At 38.7% G+C, this 21,130-nt stretch overlaps 1 protein-coding gene across 3 annotated transcripts in view; it reads left to right on the top strand.

The window, feature by feature from the left end:
• The window catches only part of LOC106651945 (sodium/calcium exchanger 3), a 96,394-nt gene that overhangs the window by 55,452 nt on the left and 19,812 nt on the right, over positions 1–21,130 (top strand). The window contains exons 4-5 of one of the 3 annotated variants that reach the window (XM_023460074.1): positions 8,522–8,704; positions 9,209–9,394. In XM_023460074.1, the coding sequence (XP_023315842.1) occupies positions 8,522–8,704; positions 9,209–9,394 (369 nt within the window). Of the gene's footprint in view, positions 1–8,491; positions 8,705–9,208; positions 9,395–21,130 lie in introns of all 3 variants that reach the window. The other 2 variants (XM_014370654.2, XM_023460073.1) reach the window with 2 other exon arrangements.

The following is a 21,130-nucleotide window of genomic DNA, read 5'->3' as shown; positions in this document are numbered from 1 at the left end:
AATATTTGTATGCCGTTCTAGTTCCCCGAGAAAATATTTTGCCTTTTTTCTTTTTCATTCCTTTTTTTACGCGTTGCCAAAAAAACTGCATCTTCTTATAAAGTTACTTTATGCGCGCGAAAACACTCGAGAGTTTGATACTTCGGCTTCGGTTGTGTACTTGCGATTGCAAGACATAGACGTTTATCGAGGCAAAATATCTCGCGGGCGCGTACCTCAGAGTATCGATTTTTCATTTAAAGAGTGTTCCAACGAGGACGACGACAACTTTGAAAGCCGCAAGAGCTATTGCGAAGTGTCTTAATCCAGTGACAATTCACTCTCATTCTCTTCGCGCCGTTGTAAGTTTAGGCCTCGTGTTTATTCGCGTGAAGTGTTTAAAAACAATATTAAGAATTATTCAAAAAACCGAATACTCGAAATGTGAGTGCGGCTGAGCTGTATTCCTCCCAAAAAGTGGGTGTTTTATCGCACTGCAGTGCTTTTGCTACAAGCGATGGTGCCCAAAATTTTAGACTACATGTGAATTTTTATTCGCACACTTACGCACGAGTACGATATAATACTAATAGTACGTTGGTGATTTTTTTATTATTTTTTTTATTTGGCTAACATTGAGAAAATGTGTTTGGAAGCCAAAGAGCATCGCGCTCTCATGAACATAATGGCTTACACGCGTCTGCACAGCAGTTGCAAGTGAAGCTCGAATGTCTCTCGGCTATACTGTTCTCTACTCTCTCTCTCTCTCTCTCTCGCTGTGCCAAAATTCGGGAACAATTAGATTTCTCCGTATATATTACTACACGTAACTGTGCATGTGTGTGCGTGTGTGCATGTAACATCAGAGTTGCGCTGCAGCGAAATTTTCATGCTGCCGGTCGGACGATGCGCTTTTGGCATATACATACGTGTATATTCGCCGTTATAGTGGATACGTGGCAAGAAGTTGTAGTTGTGAAATTGATAATTTATTGCCACAGCCAAGCCATTGTCTCTTGCCTGTATCCAAAACTCTAAATGCACACTGTTACCTCTATGGCGCTATATATATGTACGTGTGAGCAGCAAATTGTACACGCGAGAAATATACATATATGCTTTTCGCTCTAAAAAAAGAATAATTATTAATAGATTTGATCTAGAAATATAAGTAAGAATGAAATAAATCGCGCACATTGGAAGACACATGTTGTCTGAATCGCTACTGCCGCGAAACTATGTGTTTCTCTCCACTTTATTCCACTATATCCGTACGCAGCCATTTATTTTTAATTAAGAAAGATATTGTACGTCGCGGCTCGCTTCTCGCTCCACGTTTCCAACTTCAATATATATCTGTGCGTGAATTCTCAATAATAAATATCTTGACGACTTTATTTGAAATGGCTGGGTTCTTGAGCGCGAATTTGACATCGCAGATCCAGTTCGTGGGTATGTGAGTTATGTATGCAACTTATTTTACGTATGTGTATGCCGCGGCCACCCCATAACCGCAAGAATCGATAACCCATTGTGAGAGCCACTGCGCGTGGAAGAGTTCCGCAAAGCAAAGAAAAAAAAAAGAAGTAGAAGAAAAAGAAACAAAACTAGTTCTTGGCCATATTTTATTTTCCTATACACATGCGGCAACGATGTAAGCGCGAGATTTGCACGCGCGTTTTTATTTTTATTTTTACACATAAACTCTCTTGAATAATACAATAGCATATAATAAAGGTATTATGTATGTATGCAAGCGCGTGTGTAAGTTAAACCTATTCATACGCGAAAATGTTGCATACTTTTCGATACACAAGCCCGCAGCTTCGGCGTCGCACGCGTTTATTATACATCCACAAAAGCAGCATTACAATACTTTTGAGTTGCGTGCGTTCCTTTTTTTTACCCGGAATTACGCGTAAACTAAATAAAAAACAAAGAAAAAAAAGGGAACGAAGAAAATTAAAAAAACACACATCAACAACAGATACTGTCTGCGATAACGGACAATCGTAATTACACCTAAGTATTATATCAATTGCAAAGGTTAGTCTATAATTATGAATTTCTTTTGATGGGCTATCATGCCTCTCGAGGAAAGGAAAGCTACAAAAGAAACTCCAGTCGATTTTTTAGAAAAGCTTTGTTTCCTTGTTACATCAACGTCATTAACCTGCGGCTTCTGCGTTTACTCTCTCAGTACTCTCGTTCTATTTTACAAACTCGAAACGTCGCTCAATTTCAGTCAACAATTTCAACGGTGTTTCTAGTGTATAATTGATTGCGTTGGCTGTAATAATTAAACGCAACAACACCAGCTTTTCACGTGTTTCGTTTGTGCAGCCAGACATTCTTACTAGTAAAAGCTTTCCACGCGCCGTTTACGCTTGCAAGTGCGCAATCGCATACACAATGAAAAAATAACAACAATGATCGTGACTAGGACGTTTGGGTCGCGAGTCTACACTCTCGATGTACAGTGCTTACCAACTAAAACTCGAGGGGTTGGGTAAAACGACGACGAGCGAAGTGCATTATTTGTAATTTTGTGCCGCGTCAGAGAGCTTTCGTAACCCATGATTTATTTACGTCTTTTTCCGTGCCATTTCTGATACGTAATGAATCGCGCGCGAAGCAAAATGTATAATAGCGTATATATTTAAGAGCCAAATCCAATAAAGCTCGAAACTCGAGCCCATACACACCAACCATAACGTGTGTGTTTGCAGCTGCTGTGCGTCCGCGAATTGTGTTTTGGACATTGGTTTTTTGTCGTTAACGCACAGACGTGCACTCGATGAAAGATATCATTTATTTCTCTCTTTCTCTCTTGTCTTGTTACTTATATATAACCACACGATTATATAAAAATAATATCCCTGTCCCGAGGGCAAGAAGGTTTAAGGAAAAGCGACCCACGTACAAGAAACGGCAGTATTCACAATACAGAGCGTACAATAGTCGTGGGATTTCGTTTTTGTATGAGAGCTTGCGTGCAATGATATCCTCGTATAATAGTGTGCCAGAGAGAAAACGAGAGAGAATGTCGTGGGTTACGGGGTTTGCTCTTGACGTTTATTTTCAACATAATATTGTATACATATACATTGTATAAAATATATTCTCGTCTACGAGTCACTGTATAATCGGACTCAAGCGGCGAAATAGAGAAACTAGCTAACTATGTTTATGTGTATAATAATATATCCATGTTTGTACGTGTGTGTGCGCGCCAGATGGATGCATGCATAAACATTTATGCATAGTCAGCCGTATATACGGCAAGACAGCGCTTTTATGCATCCATGAGATAACATTTTTTACGGTGACGTAGCATTGACGGGCCATCGATACGTGCAGAGGAGGCGAGGGGTAGTGATGGCCGTTAGCGTTGCGCGCAAGAATTACGCCTGCGTGAAAGCTGTAAAAGGCGCCTATTGCTCTTCTTTTTTTTCAGCTTGTCGAAACGAATTTACGAGCCAATAGTTTCGCGATTCGCATTACACAGCGCTCGGATGCTTTTCGCTTATGCTCATGTACTTGAACTGCGCAGAAGTTGTAACGAAGGAGAGATACACAATTGAAAATGTGTTAATTATCGAAGCGAATCTGCATATAATACGCGTGGCGTACGATGAATTTCATATAAAATCAGCGACGAATACTCTACTTGTGCTACGGACACTTGACGTACGGATTTTATGTAACTAAAGTAAAGTCATATTGTAGGACAGGGTAAATACCCATTTACGTAATTCAGATTATACGTGCATAGTAATGGGTGAAAAAAAAATTAAGAAAAAGAATAGCAAAAGATATCTCAAGGTAAAAGTGCATAAATGCTGCATTAACTTTCGAGAAAGTCTATAAGATGGTACATTATCAGTGCTTTGGTGAGCGTGCTCGATTACTCTGCGCGCAAGCTCTCGAAGACACGATCGGCACGAGGCATATAAATGCAGGGGAAAGTAGGGAAAAAATCCATTATCCTCGGCCCAAGTTAAGATTTTCCCCCCGCGCAATAATACACAATATTATCGAACGACTCGGCGTGACGAGACCTATCTGCGCCGTTATATATGGGACGCGTGGCTGGAGCTCGCACGCGAGCTCGCCGAGCTGAATCCTCTAAAGCCATGCAACGTAGCTGCACAATTCACAGTGAACAGAGCACACACACCCACACACACATACACACCATTGTCAATACACGAAAGGATGTATTAATACTTGCACTGCTCCAACGCTATGCATACACGCAAGAGAGAGCTCGATGATCAGGCCGCTCGCGGCGTATCGTGTAACGGCGGCACTCGGGCTCCATCTCTCTTTCATTGCCAAGATTTTACCTTGGCTCTATTGAGCATTGATTTTACTCTCTCTCTCTCTCTCTCTCTCTCTCTCTCTCTCTCTCTCTCTCTCTCTCTCTTCTCTCTCTTGTCTTTTAAACTCTCTAGGGCTTCGTGTTCTATAACTATGTACCTATCGCTTCTAACAACTCCTTTTATATACGTATAGGCCGAGCACGAGCTTTACATGTATATATGCACTGCAGTACAGATGTATGTGCAGCAACGTTATAAACATAATATACCGCTGGATTTCAGGTTAAGCACATCTTAAAATATTTACTATTTAGTTTTTTTTCTTATTCTTTATACTGTCGCCAGCGCGACTAAACTATATACGTGTACGTGTAGTGCGCATGACGATGGAATACTACTTGACGCCTCGGTACGGCCAAAGAATTCATTCGTAAAGTGCATCTGTATGTACATAATTTCTCTCTCTCTGTCTCTCTGCCCTTCTCTTTTTAAAAGCCAAGTTCGTTTACGAGTGATATATCGATCGCGCAGAAAATTTCACTCGTCATCATGAAGGGTATAAAAAATGCAACAATTTTATTTCTACTATTTAACAAACCAAAAATACATTCTTGTGCAGTGCACATTCTCACAATTCAATTCGCTTTACAGACATACCGATCCTGCAAATTGGGATAGCTCGAGAAATTATGATGCAAATTCAACTTGCCACGATGTGAATCAAATACGTCGGAGTAGTTAAAATAAATAATTTATGTTGCAAAAACTAATTACATTAATTTAGAAAAGGCCACTCTGATCTACGAGCAGATAATGCATGAATCTTATATGTTTCGTCGCGCAATTAGCTTCATCGGATTTATGCTCGTGTTTTGCCGCTGCGTCTACCTATTCGATGATTAAATTAGCAGATATTACAGTTCCGGCAGAATAACAATTCAATATTCACCATCTGCTATAACTACAAATAGTTAATAGCGCTGAAAAATAAGACTCGTATGGTTAATTTGAATAGTTTCACGAACTCTCGAAAACTATTAGAAATTATTATTGTAATTTACAGTTGGTCCCGCGTATAACTCACGTGTACTAATTTGTCGGACTGAGGCACTGAACTCGCATTGAACTAAACGCTCGAATAGTCTAATGCGAAGAATAGCAGAATTTCAGGCGCTCCGCTGTATGCATAATTGCTTTTATGAAGGCGCATCAGTATTGATAGGTGAACAGCCGTGAGGCAACTGCTACTAGGCTGTGTGAGCGAGTGTATACGTATATATTTCACTTTACGACTTAGCTCGCTGCAGCGCTGACGAAGCTTATAAAGCTGCTTAGAAAAAAAAGAGAGAAAGAAAGAAAGAACGAAAGAGAAAAAAAAAATCGAAATGCTGTAGTGTCGCAGTATATACAGGTGCAAACGTAGCTCGGCATGTTATGTAGCGCATTGATAGTATCATCCCCCCTGAACTTTGGAGAGTGTATAACGTATAAAACGAATGGGTTATACACGCTTTATGGCATTTTCCACGTTATGACGTGAGAGCTCGCGCTATGCCCTTATGCATTCGACGAAAGTCGGAAAATAGGAAAAAGCAAGCAAGCATCACGCAGTTAAAATTTTTTTAGTTTTAATGATCTTTTAATTATTTGACATAAACACCGAGGCTGATTACTCAAAAGCAAAAATTTTTCCTGCAGATGAGAGAAACGCTCTCGGACGAATTAAGTCTCGAATAAATATTACGTTTTCGAGCGCCCCCCGACGCCGCAGAAGTGCGGTTTACAACAGGTATATGATTAAAAGCAAGTGAAGTTATTTACATGGCAGCCCTTACACGAAGTGAGAAATACAAGAGAGAGAGAGAGAGAGAGAAAGAGAGGAAGGCAAGAGACGCTCCATTTACACGATCTTAGGGATCTGCAAACTCGAGTCTCGTGCTAATATGCCGTGCAATGCTTGAAAGCCTGACTGTGCCGCGCCACACGTCGTAGAGGCAAAACGAGAGCGTGTCCAGTGCACACGTAGATATGTACAGTACTATTATATGTACACGTTTCTCGATGCTCTACACGTTACACACGTGTACGTATGCACGTATTCACAGACAGACAAGGCGCGCGAAGTAGTAGTAAGTCTGCAATTGCGGAACACATACACATTTTATATACCCTTTAATAAAGATCAACGACCTCGCATCCTCGTTTATCATTACGTGATAATCTTTATTATTCACGTCGAGTTTATTTTCATAAAATGTGGAAGAGAAATAACACCGAATGGGAGAGTAATATCTTTCGTTCATGAATGACTGATGAATTTAAATCCTCTGGAAATGAAATTATTTCGAATATATATTATTAAATATTTCTGAAAAGGTTTATTGGCAGAGGAAAAGATTTTATTATAAATTTTATGAAATCATTATATTGAAAAAATCCATTGTAGTTAGTAAGCGCCAATAATTTATTCATTACATAGTAAAAGAGTTTATCACAAAATTTTGAATAGCCATCCTTGCAGCAAAATTTTACAGACATTTTATTACAGTTTCGCACAAGTTTGTCCAGTAAATAATTTTGACACATTTATCGCAGAAATATCTCCGGATCAATCGATAATGCAACGGCAGCCTACATAAATCAATACACTCTTACCTTTCGAATATCCGTACACACAAAAAGACCCACCAACGAACGAGTAGCGTGGAGGGACGGAAAAAAAGAGAGAATGATCATATTAATACCGTGTCGGAGGGCGCAAAAGAGGCACACACAATCACGTCACAACCGAAGCCACGCAAATGGCCTCATACACCTACATTGACGCGCGCACCGCCGCCCGCTCCATAGGCCGCACCGTTTGTACGTTGTGTGTCCCATGGCTCATGATTTATTCGTCGCATGTCCGATCGTAACCTCGCGCGCGAGCTCGCAAAGTATGTGTGTAGGAACGGGAGGGCCGAATGTCGTATATATGTATATAGGCTTGGAAGCCCCGTACAACGCATATAGAACTGCGCCTCTTAACGTGCACTGCTGCGCGTCGTATACACGCGTGCTCACAACAATATGTAGTAGAAGGCTCGGATGTCGATTAATCGCTCCCCCCCCCCTCCCCCCTTCTCCTACCTGCTACGGTGTAAAAGTATAAAGAGACGTCTGCATGGTGCACATCTGCAGCTATGCCATGGTATATAATATGAGTGCATCGATGGACGTAGATTGTTAACGACCATGGTTGTGAGAAAAGTAAATGATTATGGAAGGGCGTTAAATATAATATTAATAATTTTAAATTTTAATTCGTTATTTGACTTTGCATTGAATTCCGATTGAATTTCACATGATAAAAGTGCAACCCATTAAATTGATGCCCTGTCACCAATAATATATAAAAATATAACATGCGATGACCATAAAGAAAATCGATCAAATAAAAATTGGATGGATTTTCAACGAAATTTTTCACTCACTGCTAGTCCAACATGTTTATCTTATGACAGCAACTGTCATCTGGACCAACCAATAGAATGTCCGTCTAAGATGTAGAACCGCTTATATCAATCAAAATTTTTTCAAACCGCTCAAATATTCTAGTAGTTTGCAATAAAGTAATTACTAAAACGCTTCACGTAGTTTATAATACTAACAAAAAATTTGATCAGTGTTGTTCAACGTTCAAAATAGATGTGCATTGTTATTTCATTAATAATCAAGCTATATTTGTAAATACAAAATATGTTATTGCGTACTTTTGATAACAGCGTTGATGCTGCTGCCGCTAATATTAATCTAAATCTACGTGTAAAATGCTAAATAGAAAAAGCAAGCAAGCCTGAAATTTTTTAGATCTTAAGAAAAGAAATTAAATCAATTGCTTTCCTTGGTACTTTATTATGAATAAAAATATGACGTAATTGTTATACATGCCAGCACCGCAAATAACTATCTTAAAATACTAAACCCCTACAGTGAGTTCAAGTAGTGCAAGTTGGTAAACGGTCAGCCATCACAGGTCGATGCGATTTTTTTACTCCATGAAAGTTTTATCTTACGTTTCTTAACGTTGCATCCGACATTCAGACATTCGTAATTATGAATAATCGACCAAAGCGTGTCTGACCGCGAACCAACTGTGCAGCCAACTGGTGCCTCGGAACGCGTCGACAGAAACAACTCGTTGATAGAATTCATTTATTTGCTTATAGCCGAGGCAGGACTGGCTGTGGCCGCCGAGATGAAAGCGCCGGAGGACCGCACGGAAGAGGAGAAAATGGCACTGCTGGGCAGGCCAAAGCTTGGCGAGATATTCCGCGCACAGATCAGGATCAAGGAATCCAAGGAATTCAAGAATACCGTCGACAAACTTGTACAGAGGGCCAATGCCTCGATTATTTTGGGTAAGTTACGTTTTACCAATTTTCATCGAAGACAATATACCGAAACAGAACAAAGACTCTCCAAATACGTTCTCACCAGAGTGAAAAACACGAGGAAATATCCAAGAAAAATAAATGACATTCGCCGACAGAAGCTTTGTTATTTTTTTTTCTTCTTTAAATCTTTCTTCACAGGATCGGGTGGTAGAATCAAACAAGGAGATAAGGGTAGCTCGTTTAAACTCAAGCAACAGATCCTTTGTCTCCATCAATTAAGCCACCCCAATAGTCAATTAATTCGCTCGCTTGGAAATAACTCGCTTGTTAAATATATACAAAGCACCGCACATGATAGAACGAGTTCGACGTATAATATACGGGTAGCGCTTAATTCACATAATATATAATACAAAAAAAACGAAAAACAAAATTAACACGCCACAAAACACGCACGCCTCTCTACCATTGTTTTAGCAAAGCATAGAAACAGGAAATATAATCGCTGCATATCCTGGTGTTGCATAGGCACGAGCTCGTGGAAGGAGCAGTTCACGGAAGCGCTGACCGTCAGCGGCGGTGACGACGACGAGGACGGCGAGGAAAGCGGGGACGGTGCGGCGAGACAACCGTCTTCGCCCTCGGTCGGTGACTATCTCATGCACTGCCTCACCATCTTCTGGAAAGTCCTCTTCGCCTTTGTCCCGCCGACCGGTAAGTAACGCATATTCATTATTAATAATATCATTTCAACGAAATACCTATACACAAAGTCGAGCGGGCCTTTCAACTTAATTAATCGAGTTTTCTTACCAAAACGTTTCAATTTATACAAGCTTTGAAATATTCTCTGCACACATATTTCCAGCAGTTGAAAGCAGAGAATACAGCTGCACAATAATAGGATTAGTTGATTCATATTATTCAAACTGAAGAAGTTTACGCGGCGTGTTTGACTAATACTTTGCTTTGTCCATGTGAAAATGATATAAGCTCGCTCTATGCGGATAGACATAAGTTGTTTTTTTTTGCGGGGAGTTAATCTATGAGACGATACAAATGATTGCGCGTGACGACTGTGTGTACAGGAGTCTACTATCAATGTGTTCACGCCTCGCGGAGCCGGAGGCAAAAACTACTTTAACGAATCGGAGGTACAACGTTAAACGCAAAAAATTTGGAAGCCGTGTGACGAGTTGATATTTACCAACGTCACGCGATTCGGGCATGTATTATGGATATGCTCTTTTTTAGCTCGAGGCTTTGTATGCAGCTCTTTCTCTCTGTCGCGACGAATACGCGAGTCAATAACAGAGCTCGATTAATCTGTCGTTTCTCGTCGGTAGCTTTCGTATACCAAAAAAAAGTTCGAACTTATCTCGTCACGTACGCTGAAAATTTGAAAATAAAATTTACTCTGCTACATCATAACTTGGCCTGAGACTGAAAATATGAGAAAAATTATAATGCTGCAAAGTATTTTTTAATAGAAAAAATAGTAATAATTATGATGCCGATTTTTATCATATTTTCAGACTTTGACCTCTTAACGATGAAATACAGTAAATTTTACGGGATTTACACTTCCTCAGTTCAACTGTACGAAGAATATTTTTCGAATTTTCGGTCCAAGGGAGAATTTTATGGCAATTATTGTGCCATCAATGCATCGAAACAATCGAGCGAACGAATTCACACTTTTTTCCATGTCCATATCAAATTCGCATGAGGCTAATATCGACGCGCGTAATCTTATAAATTCCAGCCCTGCACGAAGCGTGGATAATGGACCGATTTCATTTTTACTTTTTATCTGTCACCAATGCATAATGCACGTTATTCGCAAGTAGGTGTGAAATAGAATGATGAAAAAAGCCGCGATTGAGTATAGCCGCACTATGCACGACACGGCTGACACACGGCTGCAAGTATTGTACAATGCGCACAAAGGGATTTTCTCCCACGGTGCGCGCAATATAGACTCAAAGAGAACACAGAGCTTTTTGCCGCGTATGTGTGTGTATGTGAAAAGGAGCCGCATGCACAGCGGTAAATCGAACGTTCAAGTTTTTCCACATCCTCTGCCTATCTCTTTTCAAAGAATCGCTCGATTATCCTCGTTAAAAAGTCAAGCTATTTAAAATGATCTGTCAACTCGTTGCAACTATGAATGCAAAAAAGTAAAAATGGTTAAAAAGATGACTTTTTTAAATTGAAATTGAAAAAAAAATTTTAAATTAAATTTATAATTCGTAAAGAAATCAATCAGTTGATTGAATGGTTCTTTTAATGTTGACGGAATTCACAAAATTTTTGAATTTACTCGGAATGTAAATCGGATGCTATTAAAAAAAATCATCGTCCTTAATTGTATGTATACATGCTAATAAAATATCTGAAATTGAAATACCATGGCGCATGGGCTAGAACTTTTACCGATATCCAATTTATTCAGACCGAGGCAAATATTTTTAGCATCACAGTCTAATTAATTTTCCTACCTGGAATTGCACTTCATACTGGGAGCTGTGCAGTTGTATACTTTATTTTCAATTATCGTGTAAGTTTAGGCGAAGTGTGGCTGAATACTCGAATTTCTTCGACTTGTGAAATACTTCGTCAAGCGTGCGGTAAAACCACGAAACCCCATCGAATAAACAACGTGCATATTTTGATAACATATACGCGCGGATGCGAATGTTGTAGTGCACTCGAGGAGAATGTGGAAAAAACAGCTTGCGGAAATTTAGTTACTGAAAATGGCATGATTCATTGAAAACATGACACCTGTGCATCTTCAATTATATTTTAAGCGAGAGAATTCTTCAGACGGTTTGAATTAGCAAATATATCGCATATAATATACAAGTGATAATATGATATCATTAAAATGATAGTTTTAATTTTGAATTCATTTATAATTGTGTGACAATTTTTAAAATGAATCATCAAGTAATACGCAGTGCGACAACAGATATAAATTATTAATTATAACTGCAGTAACAAGTTTGCTTTTACACAAGTCACAACATACATGCTTAAAAATGTTCGTAAATTAACAAAATTATGAGAAAAAAATGAGCTATCATCCAAGAATGATGATTTTATGTGAAAAAAATGAGGATAATTGGTCGTTAGCCATGAAAAACGACGTCGCGTCGTAGTGAGTCTGTGTCAGGCATCTACAGCACAGACCGTCGAGTTGGACGCACAACTCGCTTAACTATGTTATCTGAGGAGTTGTTTTATTTTCAACCTAGCTCGAGTCTTACTGCTTTCGAGAGTGATTTAAATATTCTAATAACTGTCGGAATAATGAGCATCTCTGGTATGTGCGCACTTATATATGTTAGCATGTGCGTCGACAAATGCGTGCTCGGTTTTTCCTTGGAACGGGGACATCCTACCGCGAGTAAATATAGTGCATTTCTGATAGACGGCTGAAGCAGATGTTAAATATCAAATCGATTGGTTGCAGTATTGGGCTAGGTAAAAAACCGTTGCGGCAACGTGAATATAATAATGAGAATTAACTATACCCACGCATTGAGTAATTAAAAAAATGGCTTTTGGCAGAGGAGGCCGGAGGCATTGACACACGGAAGCTGTATATATATTGCAACTGTGAATGAAATAATTAAAAGAGAAAATGAGAATTTCATTCTTGCTTTGTACGATTGCAATCCGCGATTTTTGTGAAGCCCCAACGCTATTCACCTGGAAATCTTTGAACGCGCGAGCGTGGAAACAGAAGTAACGCAGAATAAAAAACCTAGAACAGAAAAAAGTAAATATGAGTCACCGGAAGAAAAAGAAAAAAGGAACCGTAAAACGACAGAAAAACTGCAATATTCACTCAGTCGACTCTGCTGTGAGCCCAAAATTGTTCTTTCCCTCTCTCTCTCTCTTCGCACGGCTTTACACGAATATTGGATTAGTTTTGTCAACGGCGAGTATTTCTCTCTCTCTCTCTCTCTCTCTCTCTCTCTCTCTCTCTCTCTTTCTCTGTTTCTGTATGTCTAGGCTTACTTCAATTTTCAAACTTCAATTAAGTTTCGTCAATATTGATCTAATGTACTTATTTTTCAATATTTTATTCACGTGAATAATCTGTTTTAGAATTAGACGAATCATTTGAAGTTACACAAATTTAGTATAAAATTATTTCTAGCATGTGCTGAGTTAAAAGAAAAAATCTACTTATTTTTAAAATTACCGTAGCTGTAAATAAAAATCTTTAAATTCTTCTTCTCGGTTGGAACAACTCTCTCTAACATCGAGGGAACTACATCGAAATGTGATTGATTATATATATTTTATTCACTTGCAATAAAAATGCATGCATACTAAAAGATTCAAAGCAACGCGCTTCATTCATCGTCTTCCATCAAGCGCAGACATTCCTCTGCACACAAGCATGTTTACTTGCATCTGCTTTATATTATACAGCTACTCGGATATTTGCCTGCATGTCAAAACAGCGTGTCTAGTGCAGAAGCGCCCAAAAGACAGTTTTACGATTCTCGAGCACTTTTATTTTGTGTTAGCAACTTTCTTCTTCTATGTAACGCAATCGAGTCGGTTAAATGAAATATCGTTGAGAAATTTTTTTCTTTTAATTTTGTCGAATAGACACTCTCGCGCTCGAGAAAACAAGTGAAAAAGAAAATTAACGAACAATTGTGAAATTGTCACGTGCAGCTTGGTACTTTACACGAGTCGAGTATCACTACTCGCGTGTTTGTATGCGTGTGTGTGCGCGCGCGTCTGTGTATGTGTGTGACGCAGTTACCCATGTACACATCGAATCATAACTTCGCGAGAGTAGTTTCTCAGGGAGCTCTGTATGTAGAAAATTGTAATCCGACATGATTCGTGTGCATATAAACGTAATGCGTGTGAATTTGTGCGTGTATGCAAGAATGTTTCAAAATTTACTTGAGCGAGAGCATATATCGTCACGCATGAGAATGTTAAAAGCGTAACTCAAAAATTATCGTTAATTCAGTCGATTTTTGATAATACAGAATAGCGAAAAGTTATGTTTATCCATTTGTTACTATTGTACATTCCTATCCTTGAAAAAATCGAGCGAAGAAAAATAGCGAAAGGAAAAAAGTGTTGGGCAATTCATTTTCCGTTAAATATGAAGACACATAACCGTCGTCGAAAGAGGAAAATCCTGCGCTTGTCTGCCGGGGTAACTCTCGCATAAGAAGAGAAAAAAAAGGAATAAAGATAAAAAGGAAATTCGGCGTGCATTAACGCCTGTCGCTTTTATACTATCGAGATACTTAGAGCTTAGCTTTCAACTCAGCATACGCAGGCTGTGCTGCGCTGCGAGTCGTGCATCTTCCGCCAAACTTCCATCCATTCTTTTTTTACTTTGTATGAATACGTATATATTTTTTGTATATATACACTTATATACGCGCGTGCATATATATTTGTGTCAAGCGAGCAGCACAAAAATATTTTTTTCTTCACTTTTCTTTCTTTTTTTTGCCCAAGCGTCACAGAACAGCCTAGCAAAGGAAAGCTTTTCTCATCCATTCTTTTATTTTTTTTTCTTCCTTCGAGCAAGTTTGCAGCATTTTTTTCCTTCATTTATCGCGACGAAGCACACCTATTTGTCCTCATGTACGTGTAGATCTGTACGTGTGTGCTCGTACGTGCGCATGCACGCATGTGTGATACTGTATTCCCATTTTTTTGTCAAGAACTCGCACAAAGAAGCGCCGCACGCGATTGTTGAAACGAGTGCGTCGCGAGCGTGAAATATGCCGTTTTTATTGCATGACTTGACACACAGATACACAGACACGTGTGATGAACTTTCAAGGTGAGCTCGATACTTTATCGTGCGCAAGCATAAGAGGGTACCCGAGATTTCGCTCGTGCATTTTAAAAGCTCGCTCGCGATCGTTGCTACCTTCCTCATGTGCGAGTAATCACCGATTGAAATTGTTTTTTCTTCTTTCTCTTCAACTTTTCGCACCGTACAGTGCATATATACTGAAGAAGTTTTTCAATAGATTTTCAGCGTGTTTTTTCATATATAGCTACCGAATGCGCGATTCAAACTTATGGTTCAAAATAATGGAAAAATTAATTTATCGTCAAGACATAAAGTAAAAAATAATAATAAAGCCATAATCAACTCTTTGAACGAGAAAGGGGGAGAGTCCCGAACAACTAGTACATTAAGAAAATCTTTTTCTCTTTCTACCTCGCACTTAACCTTCTCGTAATGTGCCACAAGCGCACACTAAATTAATCCGTACTCTTGGGATATAAAATTCTCTTGCAAATTGAATCTATGCAGCACACGTATATTTTAACTAATAACACGTATATTTTTACTAATAATAACGGGAAGCGAATAAAAAGCGGCGATACATAGTACATTTATGCGAAGTGTCCTCGAACCTTCATTTTATCATTCATTCAGATATCAAAGCTCGCCTTTATTATTGCGTATTAACTTGTACACATACCTCGTAAATCTATTATGTCATTATTTTATGAAAAAATATACGCAATTCCAGAAACCTCTGCTGTTGCTACTGCCAGCAAAATTTTGCTTGTGAAAACCTTGTATTTGCACTACATCTAGGCGTTCTTACCGAGGTTCAATTGTAATTTTGCAAAAATATCTTGCCTTAAAGCTTAGCCAGACGTGGTACTGAAGGATTCACTTATCGGGAGTTCGCAGCCCAGGTATACGGTTGGCAATTTTTCGCTGGTGAAAAAAAGTCAAAAAAAGAAAGAGCGCTAAAACGGAGTGTGTGTCTTCAATCTCCAAGAGCTAGTTTCAGCTCCACACACATATACACACACACCTATTCTCTTTTCCAGTCCATTACACCGATCTCTTTCTTAGGTAAGAGGTGTAGGTAAGTCATTTCTGTCTGGTGTAAAATCATGACCCAAATTCCTCTTTATGTATATTACACCTAAACAAAAAAGAAAAAGGGAAAAAATAACGAAGGAAAAATTCCTGACGCCTCGGCTCGTCGCTGAACAGCTGATGTTTCAAGGGTAACCCTGTGCGCGGCAATCGCGCAATTCAGGTCATTCATATGCACACACCAGAAGAGAAGGCGGTGTGCGTGTACACAGTGTCGTGCTGCATTTGGAAAAAAAACGAAGGAAAAAACCGAGTAAATAAAAAGAAAAACTCTCAAGGTATTCGTCCTTGTCTCTTTTGTCGCTCAGCTGTGGAAATCGTAAACGCTTAAGGCGGAGAAATTTTCAAGCCCCCGCGCGCTCGTCGAGCTGCCATAGTATTACGACGATGTAGAGTGTGTGTATGTGTAAGCTTGTGTACGCGTTGCATTATAAGTAAAAGACCTTCTGCATAGCTACAAGATCCTTCGCTACTCTTGAAACACGCGAGGACGATGGAGGCAGGGAGTTGCATTATAAACACACGCACACACACGTACACAAATACTCGTACATACAAAGAGCACTCATACGATCTCAATGCTAATTGTGCTGCGCTTGGCAATAAAAGAAGAGGAAAGAAAAAGCAAGAGAGAAAGAAAAGCCCCGTTTATAGTCTGACTATAGCTATGCTCATTCCACTTGGCTCCAGACATCAGTTGCGCTATATCAGCGCTTCATGACGTTGTGGACTTATATACATTTTGCGCGCGCGTGAATGTATGCATGCTGTGTGTGTGTGAGTTCTTCTCTTTCTCTCTTTTATTGTTCGAGCTGACTCTTGTTGGTTGTCTTTTTCTACCCCTTCTTTTCCTCTTCTAACTTCATTTTAGCGTGTATACATATAGCGACTTGAACAATCGTCATATTCAGAGAGCACAATGCTATAACGATGTGTAATAAAAAGCTTGTATACAAGTCACATTTATAAGGTAAAGATGAAATTTCAACTCCGCACCCAAATTTGACTCATGACCTTTACATCGTGAAATTGCAATTTTGCAGTTTGGCCGTCTTTTATAATATTTTTCTCTTGTCGAGTGCTTCATGATGTTACGGATGGGTGATATTTTACCCGAAAAATGAAAACTGTCAAACGTGACATTATTTCCAGACGACTCAGTTCAAGATTATGAAATAGTTTTTTGTCCTTTCATATCATTTTGTCCATTTTCGTTTTTAATAAAAATTAATTACCTCGTGGTTAATTAACTTGCGCCTGCTGCAACAAAGTATCAGACCAACAAAAGCACGCATAGGAACTTTTGTTCGTTAGACTTGAAACCGTATATTTTTCGAGTTATAAACTTAATACTAGTACGAAGAAAGGCTGAAGGGAAGCGAGCGAAGATAAAATATTCATTTCATACTTTTTCTTGATGAAATATTCAAGCTTTAATTAGAAGGGCCTCATATCTTATTGTGTAATTTATGCCTTATTACCTAAAATTTCACTCGTCCAGGAGAATATATATTCGTCGGGCATGACATATTATAAAGTAGAAATGTCCAATGAAATTTATTTATCCCACATAAAAATAATACCTTCAGCGTGTAACGCAGAAAAGTTAGAGTCCGAAAAAGAGACTGTCATTTCAATAAAGTTTTGGGAGGAATTTTTATTTTCCAGCGTGTCGCGTGCGATCATTGTACTTTCATCAAACTTTTTTTTTAACTTCGCTGACGAAAGTCATACAGAGTAATATGCCAAAAATGGTATGTGGTATGTCGAGCGTATACGGAAAGCAGCAGTGGCGTGAAAAAAAAAAGAAGGCGCGTTGAGCTTGACATTGACAAAATGACTTTCAAAAAATATAAACTTGTGTGGCGCGCACAATGTCGGGGCGAGAGGTTGGTGCACTTGCTAGGCCATTCCATTCAACTGCTGCTGCAGCTGCTGCTCAACACATTCCGATTCTTATCGGCTGACGGAAGATTGGCAGCGGAAATTCGCTTTGCAAGCCGCGGGAAATAAGCTAGCTCGCAAACTCGCACTGCAGCTCTCCCGACAGAGTCTTCCGGTGCTATCCTATATATATAATACTTATGCGCGCATACTGCACGTAGAGGATTGATAGACACACGAGATGTATAACAAGCAACTTTATNAATGACGTCGACGAGACGGAAAATACACTCCTCTATCTGGGTAAATCTGCTAACGGCCCGCGCGTTGGATGTTGTCATATCGCAGCGCTGCTCTTTCAATCTGGCCCAGACACAAGGCCACGATGAGATGTCCAATTCAATTTAATTTTTAAATAGATAAGTAAATTCATATCGATCCTTTCAATCTTAACGATGATGTATTATCAGAATTCCCTATATTTTACTCTTGACATGGTTTAATTTTTTCTTTTTTTTTTTTCAATTTCAGACTTTCTTTCTTCGAGTTTATATATATTTAGTTAAAATTCAATATACATATGAATCGTTCATTCGTTATACGATGACTTCGCGATCGAGCTAAATTAATAGGTATCGCTGACGATAAAAAAGTATTTGATCCCGGGTATCGATGTCGAGGAATCCTCGCTTTTGCAATAATTAAATTATCAACTTTTATGCTGTACTTGATGAAAAATATTTTACCTGATGTACAAATAAATTTCAAATGGAAAAATGTGATTTCTCTGCATGGTACATTCATAAAAAATGTAAATCTAATCGTATGAGGCACACCCATTTTCGAACGAAAGAACCCGATGAATGCCATCTGAATAAATTACAGAAGAGGCCTTATGAGCACAGGAAAAAACTCTGAATGCAAGCAAGTCTACGCGTTAGCTCATATAAACGAAATTGCCAGAATTTCTTTCTTTTTCTGCGAATTGCATTTACTTGGTGACTTGATATATATTTTACCGAATTTATCAGCGGCACAGTAAAGCTGTGTGAGATTCCTTAGGGTAACATCGTAACCAAGCGTGCGTACTGCGTATTATGTGGAGCCTCATCTTCTTCGTGGCGTGGGTGCATGCAAACACTCGGCGAATTTCTGCAGATGAGGTGTACCTTGCACACACTCGCAATGCAGCAGGACACAGATATAGATATACAGAAGCAATTGCATAATTAATTAGCTGTAAACAAGGGGGAGCTTCGTGCACGTATACATGTTATACACTATAGCAGCAGCTCCAAAAGGGTCTGTAATTGTTTTCGAAATGGCACCGCCGCGCAAAGCTCGTGCCCATTAAATGGCCTGTTTTGCACTCTCGCCTGCATTATGTATAGCACTTTTGAATGTTGAACGTGTAGAAGCGGCGCACGCGTATTACTGTATATTATTCATTCTGATTCCTGCCGTGGCCGAAATTGTTTAATAGTTCGTCTGTGTATTATATTACTTTATAATAATTGCATCGTACTCATTTTGAAATTGAGTTTTTGTCAAAAACTCGAACTTAAGTTTTGTGACGAACGTGAACAGTTTCACAAATTGAGCACAAACTTTTCTGTTGTTGGTCCGAAATACAGCAATAAGCTATAATGCATGTTGATCGGCAACAGGTATATCCCGGGGTAGCAGCGAATTCGGGCGCGTGCCTAGACGCCTTGAATTTTCTTCCAGAACTGTTTTTTTTTCTTAGAGTCTTACATTTTGCAGTTTAAGAATTGAATTATTAAACGCCGCTCTCGAGCTCTGTGCGGAAAACGAGATAGCACCAATTTCAAATTCACTCACGCGCATATATATGGGTAAGGCTCAGAATTTTTTAAATAAACCTGCGGTCGTATGTCACCGATCTTGACGCGCTTTTGGTATGTTATAGTACATGGTAAAAAGGTCCCAAAACCAAAATTTTAGACCCCCTCCCCCCTCCTACCCTACCTACATTCATTACAATTACATTATTTTTCAAATTTCTTCAGAATTTCGCTCGAATCGTTGTTATGCTCTAGAATAAGCTAGAAAGCTTCAATCGAAATTTTGCGACGGTCAAAATTTATTAAAATTTGACAAGGAATTTGAAAAAAAAATTTTCAATTTTCGTTTTTCATAAAAAAGCGTTTTTTAGCCATAGATGCTATCGCCTTCAATTAAAAAATTTGAAAAAATTCAAGGTAATGTACTTCGATGAAGAAAACAAGAAAAAATTTTTTCCAAATTTTTCAACGCTTTGTATCGTCCTAAAAAAATTATTTTCGTTAAAAAATAGGGGTTTTCGGCTCTAGACGTCAGAGTTCTGTCTGAAAACATCTGAAAAAATTTGAGGTTATGTATTTGGATGCCAAAAGTGAGTGAAAAAAAAGATCGGGCTTTGTATTGCATCGTAGCGCCGTACATGAATTTTCAAAATTTTCAATGATTTTTTCTGAAGGCCTGAAGCACTCAAAAAATCTGAAAAAATTCAAGGTTGTTTGGATTGTGGAAAAGTATTTTTGTGAATTTTTCAGATTTTTCAATTGCTTCAGGCCTTCAGAAAAAATATATATCGAAAATGGACGTTTATAGGGGTGGAGGGGGGTAGGAAGGGGGAGGGGGTCTAAAATTTTGGTTTTGGGACCTTTTTACCATGTACTATAACATACCAAAAGCGCGTCAAGATCGGTGACATACGAGCGCAGGTTTATTTAAAAAATTCTGAGCCTTACCCATATATAGTGTAAAGGATATATAGAGGGCGTAGCGTATTACCTTATGGAACGCAAGTTTACCCCTTACTGCTGTTTTCCAAACAGACGTAATGTACTGCGTGAGGAACTTCGTTAATAGCTTATGAAAATATACAACATAAATTACGAATAAATTTCGCTAACTCTCAAGTTTCAACTTACATATTTGTGTACTTGCAATTAAATGTATAAAGCTGCTGGGAAGCTTAAAACAAAATTAAGATTTTAATCGAGTGTTTTATTGATGCGAATAACTGACTTATTCAAGACAAGTTCGGTACAAGTTGATACTTTTCTTCCACGATTTTTTGCACAAGTTGCATTTTTCTACCCTAATACAACGAAGGCAAATTTTAAATCATTTGATGTGTCCCTTCAATGTCGCGTGTACTGTTTGCTCAATTACTCGTGATTCGCCATGTGTATCCTTCGGGGCAAATTAGCTTCATATCTCTGCTATGTATGCATAACGTAGATGACGTTTATTCACTGCCGCGCGGCTTTACCAACCGAAAGGTCTTGTACTGCGCAGTTGTACGTATGTAACGTATGTAACTTGAGGTGCGAGAACACGAGACGCAATCTCAAGATTCTATTAAACGGTGACGATTCTACGCTTGCACAGCTTTTATTTGCTGAGTAAAAATGTCAATGCAAAAATGTTAAAGTTGTTCGATTATTTTTTTTTTCTTGAAAATCAATGCAATCTGTACAGTTAAAATTATTGTACTCTCGTTCTCGAAACTTCATCTAATCCACATTATTCAGGGCTATATCATTTATTGCTATTTTAACGTCAAACGCAACCTTTATCAATAATGTGATATTTAATTACTTCAAAGTGCATTCCGACTTTCGACTATCGACTAATTAAAGTCAAAA

The sequence above is a fragment of the Trichogramma pretiosum genome, unplaced genomic scaffold (genome assembly GCF_000599845.2).
Source record: "Trichogramma pretiosum strain Unisexual culture from Peru unplaced genomic scaffold, Tpre_2.0 scaffold42, whole genome shotgun sequence".
Taxonomy (NCBI): domain Eukaryota; kingdom Metazoa; phylum Arthropoda; class Insecta; order Hymenoptera; family Trichogrammatidae; genus Trichogramma; species Trichogramma pretiosum.
The sequence above is the reverse complement of the archived record's forward strand: the minus strand, read 5'-3'. Positions and strand labels throughout refer to the sequence as shown.